Source organism: Penicillium waksmanii (assembly GCF_028829765.1).
Source record: "Penicillium waksmanii strain IBT 27052 chromosome Unknown utg000001l:1.0-4852451.0:1.0-4856178.0, whole genome shotgun sequence".
Taxonomy (NCBI): Eukaryota; Fungi; Ascomycota; class Eurotiomycetes; order Eurotiales; family Aspergillaceae; genus Penicillium; species Penicillium waksmanii.
In genome coordinates, this window is record NW_026643248.1 from 3,821,866 (window position 1) to 3,832,383 (window position 10,518).

Genomic DNA, 10,518 nt, shown 5'->3' on the forward strand with positions numbered 1-10,518 from the left:
ACTAAAGTACTAAAAATGTATATGTATAAGTTAAACTACGAATTTATTTGAAGAGATTTCAAAATCGTAAGCGCCAGTGAGTTTGAGGTAAAGAAATAAAATTGAATAAGGTTGATCTTCCATGCGAAATGACAATTTGCACGAAATGCCTCTCCGACGCGAAGACGCACCCACCACTTATCTTATTAAGAGTCGGCAGCTGATTCATCCTACTTCACTGGCCTTATGACATAGGTTTCCTGATGGCCATCGCAGGAAATAATGTCTCAGACCTGATTTGCCCCTGTGGCTTCCGGGTTGGCGTCTTGGTCAAGAACCGGATTGATGGCATTTATTCCACCGTTGGCCCGCTCGGCGGTCAAGTTGCTCTTTTCATGCAACCCAGAAGAGCTACGATGCTTCTTTTCGGCGAGCCAGAGCGACAAAGCTTCAAGGAATAGTGCAAAGAATGTGAAGATGCTATAGTCACGTGAGATGGTGATAAAGACAATAGTAACTAATTGAAGGTCAGTGAGTCATACAATACCAAAAATATGAAAGCTTCATTAGCCCATTTCTTTGAACATGCGGCACCTGGGGGTGCATTTGTATGGCAATTGTTCTGGTTGTAGTCCACCGCGGAAAAAATGAATGCCGCGAGCCAACTGGGGAAAGTCAGTAACCGATTCCGGAGTCTTTATAGTTTAGATAGTCTCACATATACGAAAAGATCACATCAATGAAAAGAACGAAGTCTTTGATCGGTGTGGTCAAAAAGGGTGATACAAAGGCAGGCAAGAATAAAACCACGGAAACAACAGCCTTTTTATCAGCATTGAATAATGGTTCTCTTTCCTAGGTTCTACTCACTATGATTTCCACATAAACAATGGTCAATCCACGAGGACCAACATTGATGAATGAGGACGTAATTCCAAGGACAATTACGCTGCTCAGCCACTGGATGACTCTGTTGCAAAGGAGAAAAAAGGTCGTTTGACCCTCGGTCAGGTAGGGGATTTTGGAAATCATTGCGTCTGATTGGTATGAAGTCCCGGGCAGATGTAGTGAAGTGTACAGTCTTTTGGGTGATACAAATGCTTTTTGAACGTATCGTGAGTCTTATATAGTTTCTGAAAAGGCCAACTTTCGGCATCTAGAGCTCATCCAAACTTTCTAAGGTGAATTACCTCATGATGTCAAGACTGCCTGGTTCTTGTTTGGCTTGATTAATTGGGGCCGAATCTCATCTGCGTTTGCTACACTGTACATTGATCAGAATTGGCAACACTACTGTTGGCCACCCCACGGAACAGACCTGGGAAAGAGTGCACCAGCAGTTGGTCCAAAGCTCTACCATATTGTCTTGGCCCGTGGGCCCTGGCAATGCAAGCCACATTCCAAGCTTCCTCCTTTCGTAATGGGGAGCCGCAAAGATTGGGGAGATTACACTTAAGAGTCGCGAAACCAGTAATTGCCAATTGAGGTTCAACCTGGCGCCAAAGAAATCGTCTCCAATTTTAGCGAAACTGTTATCCTTAAAGATTCGAGGCTTCGCGATTCTTGTTCGTTTCAAAATCGGGCTTGTCAATCAGCGCAATAAAATCAGCTGTCTTTCATCGATATATTCCGATCTGATGCAAGGTGGTGCACTTGCTGACTAACTTCCCAGAACCTTAATGTGGAGTAGTTGAAGGGAAAGCTTTTGGTACGTGGCAGGCCGACGTGTCCGGTTGTGCCAGAAAGTTGGGAAGCACTGAAACCTTGTCGAGAACCACAACCACAAGTTAACTACAAGTGGATATGGCGTCATAGTTGCTCTCAGGGTTTTGAATAGTGAGTTCACGTGTTGATTCGAGCATAAATGACGAGAGAAAATCTTGCACATATCGGCGAGAAGTAGTCGTGCTGTGGTTTTTCTAGCAATCGGCTTCCCTAGAAATTACAGGCCATTTCTTAATCTTATCTTGCATTGTAGAATAATACCTGGTGGAATTTACATAAAATGAAACTTTTTACCAATCCACCGCCAAAAGCTGTGCAAATATTTGACTGAATGGTGATAGTGTCTCTGCTTGCGATCCGTATTCCCGACGCTGGACAATTGTGATCTATGCAGGTAATGGAATGTATGACGACAAATCGGACAGCTGGCATCCTTTGAAGCCATCCACTCATCAATACAAGGCTTGTGAAAGATATGGTTGCACGGAATCTGACGAAATGTAGATTCGGACTCCATTTCTTCAAAGCAAAGATCACAAACACTGGGTAACGAACCAACTGAGAATAACTTAGAATGGAGCAAATTGTTCTAAGCATCGGAACTGACGTACAGATGGCTGTTTCCCCGGACTTGGTATAACATGGCATAGCTGCTGCCTCGATATCTTTGAGACTGAGCGGAACCGGCCCGTCTACCGAAGATCTGTGAGTAAATGATGATTCGTTTTCTCTCTGCATCATCTACTAATACAAAAAGTACCAAAGATGGTATACAGTAAAATGTTGAAGCTTGGATCAAAGCGTAGAGGCTTATCCCATCAATTTCTATAATTTCACAACATTCTCTGCTCTCGAGGATTTAATATGCGGCGAAAACTCTAAAATAAACTCCCACTGTGAAGGTTTGCATAGAGTTTTGCTTTAGATCTGATAGGTGCAATAGTATTACCCGAAGAAGGTGGCTGTTGAGCTGCGCCTTTTGACCTTATCGATTGGGAAAGTTAGACTGCACCGACCTACCCCAAAGCATTCGAACGTCATCCTTACTCGCTTGGAGAGTGTCGAAAGCACCCACCAGTTTGCTTTTCAATTCGAGTATACTTACCCATTCCTACGCTGAAGAATTGATCGACAATCGTATAGACTTCTGATCGACTGACAGCCTTTGCGATCGCGGTAAGGCTGATTGCGAAGCCTGTTCATCACTGATTTGGTCATTCTGCGAAGTAGGCTACGGTTCATTTATGTTCTGCTGTTTTAGAAACAGGGTTTTGAAAGAAAAATAAAAAATGTCGAGGTCGTATAGTAGATGGTTAGCAGTTGTGATGGGCTGCAGATTATATCTCGGTGGTAGAAAGTGCGATCGTTGAATTAACGCTCAACGCTGGACCTTGAAGTAATCATTCTGTGAAAATATGGCAACCTTTCAATTTCTGTTTGCTTAGTAGTTGTAACAGGGGCCCAATTGATCCGCAAAATTACCTCCGTCAATCAACGTTCCTTCAACGGCAGTGTTTCAAAAGACTCGAAGCGCCCTCTTAGCATGGCGGGGAAATTCAGTCGGTCTTGAACATGCTATAAATAGGTGACATCTAACATAAATACTCGTGATATCTGATAGAACTGTAAAAAGACAAGGGTTCAGAAGACCCCAGAAGCTGAGAGCCACAACTGCTTCATAGGAATCGAGATCATCATTCATTATAAACAACGTGGACCATTTTCGGACTGTCTCCCTTGTCAGTTTCATTTGCCAATATGCTGCAGCATACACTGACCTCCAATGAAATATGTGCATTGTGTGTAATTGATGAAGAAATGCCTGGTTAGAAGAGGTCTTTAGGGAGAAAATTGACTAAATCGATCGAAGACAGGCGGTCAGGTCAGTCATGGATGGCCAGAAGAGATAGAATGAGCACGGAAAGCAGAGAATCACGGCTTGCGGAATTTTCTCAAGTCAACTTTGACCACTTAAAAAGCAAAGCATTTGAAAAGCACTTTGAAATTAGCTATAGTTACTGCTCTCGAAGGCGGATTCTAGTCTTCATCATGAACCTGAGTGTATCAACGATTTCGATAATCCCTTTCTTTTTCTCCACCCTCCCCTCCCTCCCCCCCGGGCCCCCTTTCTTTTTTTTTTTGAAGAAACTAACGTCACTTGGAAGGAGCTCGATATTGGGGTATCTACAATATAGCAAGCTGACGTCGAAATAACTTGAGCCGTGGTAAGAAACACGTAATTAATAAACTAAGACTGTGCTGTGATGATGCTTGATCAAGTCTTTAACTAGGCCATACTCCGAATTTTGATATTTTGATGCTATACATTATACGGGAAGATTTACGCAATCCTGTGCACTAGATTCTTGGCGAACCAGGTCATACTGCAAGAATGAAACCCAGTTTGGGATTGATTGTGATGGGTTCATTTAATCAATTTATCATCATCCATAGGAAGCCCCTTTATTCATATTCGTGAAACGTGATATATTCAAAGTTGTCGCCGTTTTTCAGCACGACATGGCTCCTTCCAATTTCCCCGCGGATCTAAAACCATTAAAGTAGTTGTTGAAGTTGTTCAGCTTGATAATGATTTGCTGAAGAGGGATTCGTTCTATTGAGCCTGATCTCTCCAGGATTCGATTTAGGTCGACTGATATCCGCGTTACTGCGAAAAAATTGCCCTATCCAAAGAGAAGCAGTTCCAGCTCCATTGAAGTGGACTTCTGAACAATGAGAAAGTAATTGATTACCTATCCAGACAAAAGTTCACAGTCTCGGAATAGATGATGCTCGCTCTGTGACAGGCTGGTGCGTGTCTATGACGTGGAGAAAGGGATGTACTATCCGATTCCAGGAAGATCCAGAACATGCTGCTTCGCGGATGAACCAATCCCATGTAGACCTTTTCAAGCCAGTGTCAATATATTCGTCAGTAGAAATGTAGTTTTAGTGCTACCGTTCTTGGTAAGTCTACTGGCTTGTCATGACGCGAGCGGGAGAATTAGAGTTTGAAAATTCTCCGTTCCTACGAGCATCCGGGCACCCACATGCGACATATCATCACGTCACCGCGCCTCCCGTTAGAGCTTCAATAACTACACTGGGTTTTAACGTATTGATGGAGTTTATTGAATAGCATTGTTGCACGTTCGCGATCTGCAACCTGTGGCCAGATATGAAAAGAAAGTGCGAAAGAAATTCTGCCAACACCACTTTGCCATTCTGTCAAGTTTCCAGAGGTATGCATATCGCGAAGATTGAAAATTCTGAACACTATCGGAAACCTTGTGAAAGAAATATTGATGATCTGTATAGTAATGTCATATGAGAAGCTCGCACAGAAGAGACCCAAATTTATAGACCATCCCGCTGTCTTTTTAGGACCACTCATGATCGTTTTGTTTGATCTTGTGGTGCCATGTATAATTTATTACACATGGTACGATGTCCACAAAGCTAGATGGAAACTAGAATGTCGTCAACATACAGCCATAACAGACGATTGTTCACTTGCGAAGCCCAGTTTTGATCGCCAGATATTGGGTTACGCCATCATCTCCTTTGGCATAGGAGAACTTTATATCCTTCTTGTCCGAGTATTGCGTCTCCTGCGACACCCTACAGATTGCGCTCCTCTTCGGTCTCATTCCAGATTAGAACTGGATGCTACTTCCTGGGTTTACGGTGTTTCAATGCTCTGTGCCCTTATTCCCTTTGTCATTGGAAGTAGCAAAGAGATTCCCAAACTCTACCTCTATTCGCCAGGGATACTCATGACATTCCTGGGGATTTTGATGCTCATCACGCTGATCCCATTCAGTATTCCCATTGGCATTGACTCGCAAGCCCCGAAAACCACAATACGTCCGTTCATTTATTATGCATGCGAAGACTTTATTGCAGTTGATGGTCTACAGGATCGAGAGTTTCGTATACGCTACAACATCCGATATGAAACTTCCAAATCCTTTCGGTATATGATGTTTTATCTAACTATTTGGTGGCTTCTTGGGATTTTGATTTATTTGGGAAGCGTGTCTTTAATAATATGGGTGGTTGATTTTCAACTTGCGTTCGGGCTATCACTAGGAATCCTTTTTTCGTGGATATTGATCTGGGTTATTCTTTCATACATCTACGTCAATTTTTCCATGAAAAGAGAAAGTATAAATCAGGCTGTACCCTGCTAGAAAATATTCAATTTATTACTTTCCGACATTGTCTTTGGTCAAATCTCATATGTTATGGGACAAATGAGAACAATAGCCACAAGCTGAATTCTCCCAAGTAAAAATACCCTCAGAAAAATGAAAATGTGCTAGGATATACTGGTAATGCTTCTGATACTTCATTACCCTTTCAGTAGCAACAAAGAAACAGATTCCGGCCCCCGACACCAAAAGAGCATGTTGGTACTGATTTACTTAGCTTACTCGAGCAGACAGTTGCTTTCTTACTTTACACTTTTGAATTGAGTGCTGTGACTATTTGACGTAAATCGTGCGTAGACCCTCGTCATAAACTTCCGCCGGATAAATGGATCGGCTTCAAACCTTATTACAATCTCGAAAATGACACAATAGAGAGTTTTACGATGCTTCTCATCTATACTTCAGGGGAATCTTTCTCCAATGCAGCTTCACAAGTAACTTAATGACGTCATGATATACTGTGAACTACAAATAAATGTCTTCACCCATCTATGCTCCCTCCATCATGGATGGTCTTCAAAAAATTTGCAGTCCATCTTATTATTTCGCAGCAGTGTAATCAATTGCGACAAAGGATGAGCACTGCGAGACATCTTCAGGTTGGGCCGTATGTGAGCGGGATGCATTTGGATCTGGAGGGGTTTCAGGCCCTGGCCGCTGTCGCCGGTACGGGGTTCATCGAGATCCCAATATTTATCCCTTGACTCATTATATAGACGATGGACGAATCGACTTCGACTTTCACCACAGCCCTGGCAAAGCCGGCGAGGCCGTTGAGCAACTAATAAGCCACATGACCCAGCATGAAGAAAACAAAGAACAAGAGGATTTTGCCGTCGGAGAATCCCCTCCAATCTTAAATATTGTTATTCAAGTCATCGGGTCTCCCGGCGATGTGCAGCCTTTTCTCGTGTTAGGGATAGAGCTGCATAATTTCGGACATCGAGTACGGATTGCAACCCATCCTTCCTTCAAAACTCTTGTCGAGAATGTGGGTCTGGAATTTTTCAGTATCGGTGGTGACCCGCAAGAGATGATGGTCTATATGGTTAAACATCCTGGTCTATTGCCCCACTTCCAGAAACCTGATGAAGGCAGCGCCAAGGAAAAACGACAAGCAATCAGGGAAATGCTTGAGAATCTTTGGAAGTCTTGCTTTATCACAGGGAATAACTTCAATACGACCAAAAACATTTCAAAGACTCAGCAAAAGCCTTTCGTTGCCAACGCTATCATCGCAAATCCTCCTTCATTTGCCCATATCCATTGTGCCGAGAAGCTCGGAGTTCCACTCCACATGATGTTTACGTAAGCAACGTTCTGCATTGCAGATCTAAGCTGACACCTTTTGAGCAGCATGCCTTGGTCGCCGACACGGGCATTTCCCCATCCACTTGCAAACATCAAAACCTGCTCCTTGAACCACAGTGCTGCAAACTACTTTTCATTCATGCTGACTGACACATTGATGTGGTTAGGTCTGAGAGATCTAATCAACTCCTTCAGGACCGAAACACTTGACCTAGAACCTATTCACATTTTATCTGCTGCCGCGGCAGTACACAAATTGAAAATTCCATTCACTTACTGCTGGTAAGAGCGATTCGATTACTGGGATGTTGCCGAAAATATCATTGATAGAAAAGGCCACCTTCTTTGATACCGAAGCCAGTTGACTGGGGACCATTAATAAGCATATCCGGGAGCTATCTGCTAAAGCCACCGGTTCACTACACTCCTCCCCAACGCCTGATTGAGTTTCTGGAACGATTTTCAAGTTCAATCTATATTGGATTTGGATCTGTTGTTTTAGAAAACTCTGATGAGGTGACTCGAATTGTCCTTAATGCAATCCAAAAAGCAGGAGCCAGTGCAATCATCAATCGAGGATGGGCTAATTTGGGGAATAATATAAGTAAAGATTTGCCAAATGTACTGTTCATTGATGATTGCCCCCACGGTTGGATTTTCAAGCGAATTTCTTGTGTGGTGCATCATGGGGGGGGGCTGGAACTACGGCGGCAGTTATAGCAGCGGGGAAACCGTCAGTTCTTATACCATGCTATGGTGACCAATTCTTCTGGGCAGAAATAGCGACAATGGCAGGGGCAGGCCCGCCACCAATCTTGTTCAGGAACCTCTCTGCGGACCGACTCGCAGATGCCATACGAGTTGCGCTTACTCCTCAGGTATCGGGACGAGCTTTTGAACTTGGAATGCGAGTCGCAAAAGAAAACGAAATCTCAAATGGGGTTGAAGCTTTCCACAGACAAATATCTGGTTATAAAATGCACTGTTCAATTTTTCCACGCCGGGCTGCAAGCTGGAGAATCAAAGAAACAAGCATTTCACTTTCTCCGTTTGCAGCTGCGGTACTAATGGAGGAGAATGTGATTGAATTGGAGTCAATTGAACTGTGAGTGTCACTCCCTTGTATATGTCTCGATCAAGTGGTACTGACAGTGATCAAGACTTCGTGTCTGCGAGTACAATTCAGGATATACTACTTTTGAGGCAATCATCGAGGTTGTCGGCATTGCTATATACTCGGCAGTGCAGCTACTCCAGGGGTTAAAGGAGCTGGGGGCGTTTTTACCAGACTACCAAACGGAAAACGTACCAGAGAACGCCGGAACGGATAGCTCGAGACGCAAAAACTTCAAAAGAGTAATGGGAGGGCTGTCTCGGATCGCTTTCAAGGTCCCGATCAGTTCGGGTATTTCGTTCACTCAAGCCATTCATAACAGCCCCCTTTTATGGGGGGGATACAGTTCGAAAAAATGAAACGAACATTACAAGTGTTAGTAGCGGATTCAAGGTGGGTGCCAAGGTAAGGGCCTTTCTAATAATTACCAATCTCTCCCTCACGCCAACATGTCATCATTGCAGGGACTCTGCCATGGAGTATATGATGGAGTTTCCGGTATTTATAAAGTACCCTTTCGGTATGTTCATGATACGAATATCGTGAAAGCATTCCCTGGAATCGGCGCTGGGATGCTGTCTTGCGTTGTCAAACTGACATCAGGTGTGTCTCTTTTAGTTCTTATTGGCTAGTCACATTTTACTAAATCCATATTATGTCCAGGGGTTGCAGGAACTGTAATGTTCCCGCTGCAAGGCTTGTACACCCAATTGACCGAACCAGAAAGCCTCGATATCCCATCTCCTCTTGAATTAGCCCTTGCTGTTGTCGGACATGCAGAAGAATTCGAAGCTGATAATCAGCAACGTGTTTCTACTTTGAACGCGTGGAGATATCTGGTCCAGCAGGATCCAATATTGAAGAAGAAATTTGGAAAGACCCTTGAAACATGAGAAGGAGATATCATTTGGCAATAGCCCATTAACAACTCATTTGGATTACCAATAAGCCGGAAACGGTGTCACGGCGAGTTAGAGGGGTCCGATAAGCTTTTCTTCAGCTTGACCTAAGCTCGAACTGGACATTTCTCTACTAGCTGAGCTTTCTAGACGTTCCAAGGCCTTATAATTCGATGCGTCTGGCTGAGAAAGCAATGTGGTGACTCCAAATTTATGCTCTGCGTATATTCAATGACGGCAAATGCTCGACCTCAGTGAACATCTATTCGTGATTTGTATGTCAAGCCTCCTAGAGCAAGTATAAAGTGAACAGCACGCACGCTACTTAAGCTACGTGGTTGTGCAATGCTCTAAGCATGTATGCAAGAAGGAACATGTCAATGTTCAGCTACTTAACATGAAGTTGGCGGACCGTGGATTTAATTCGACAAAAGCTTGTGTAAAAGCAAAAATAAAAGCATAAAATGCCTAACACAGTAATCATCCTCGCTTTCATAATGTAATTTATTTACTGATCAATCCTCACCCTCGCCCAAAGAAATAAATCCGTCTGTCAAGCACCGAGTCATAACTTGCACAACCCTGAACTTACTACTGGCTTACTGCACAAATACATTGAATCCAAATATCTCTGCCCGAATGTAAGCTAACCTGCATTTGGATGTTATCCTCGTTTCTTATGAAATGCAGAATCCAAACACAATTATCCGCACCATGTGAACATTTTGGACAAAGTTTTCGAACATCGCGGCCATCACCAACAAGAAGATGGCAAGAAAGAGGAGCGACAGGGAGAGCCACAAAGAAAATAAAATTCAAATGAAACTGGGAAAGAGAATTATCTAATTGTTATCACCGAGAGGAAGAAAAATAAGACAAAGAAGGTAGTATGGCGGTCTGATGTCGGACCTCTATTATCTACGCCCCGGTCTCAATATCCATTTTCAGTCCTGATATCACAGCATTTTCCGCCAGACATTATTTTGTGAAGTACTTCTGGGGAAATTCTCGCCCTATTTATCTTCCAAAAGGCGAGAGGGACACAAGGAGACTCATGGCTCCTTCATATATCTTCCTCGCTACACTATTCGCAATGTGCTAGATATTCTTTGCGTGGAATCCTGTCGGCAATTGCACGTCCACGCGAGACTTGTATTGTCGCAAGTGGCCGTACTGATCCTCAGGCGACACACAGACACCCATTAGCGTTGTCAATGACTAGTATTTAAGCACTTCGCACAAATACTCAGAAGAAACCGAGACCTTCTTACCTGCC

General features: G+C 43.4%; 3 protein-coding genes across 3 annotated transcripts; 2 read left to right on the forward strand and 1 right to left on the reverse strand.

Annotated features, from left to right (window-relative positions):
- Positions 1–266: 266 nt before the first annotated feature.
- On the reverse strand, positions 267–1,011 carry N7481_001370 (MARVEL domain-containing protein; the record flags this gene model as incomplete). The annotated part of the gene is given in 4 exon segments (XM_057260589.1): positions 267–459; positions 522–644; positions 698–834; positions 850–1,011. The coding sequence occupies 4 exon segments, from the start codon at positions 1,009–1,011 to the stop codon at positions 267–269; spliced, it is 615 nt and encodes a 204-aa protein (XP_057128421.1).
- A 5,482-nt stretch (positions 1,012–6,493) lies between these two features.
- N7481_001371 (glycosyltransferase) lies at positions 6,494–8,338 on the forward strand (the record flags this gene model as incomplete). The annotated part of the gene is given in 5 exon segments (XM_057260590.1): positions 6,494–6,584; positions 6,635–7,226; positions 7,275–7,511; positions 7,565–7,878; positions 7,893–8,338. 5 exon segments carry the CDS (start codon positions 6,494–6,496, stop codon positions 8,336–8,338), a joined length of 1,680 nt encoding a protein of 559 aa, XP_057128422.1.
- A 454-nt stretch (positions 8,339–8,792) lies between these two features.
- On the forward strand, positions 8,793–9,236 carry N7481_001372 (glycosyltransferase family 1 protein; the record flags this gene model as incomplete). Its single annotated transcript, XM_057260591.1, has 2 exons — positions 8,793–8,946; positions 9,007–9,236. The coding sequence occupies 2 exons, from the start codon at positions 8,793–8,795 to the stop codon at positions 9,234–9,236; spliced, it is 384 nt and encodes a 127-aa protein (XP_057128423.1).
- Positions 9,237–10,518: the final 1,282 nt, after the last annotated feature.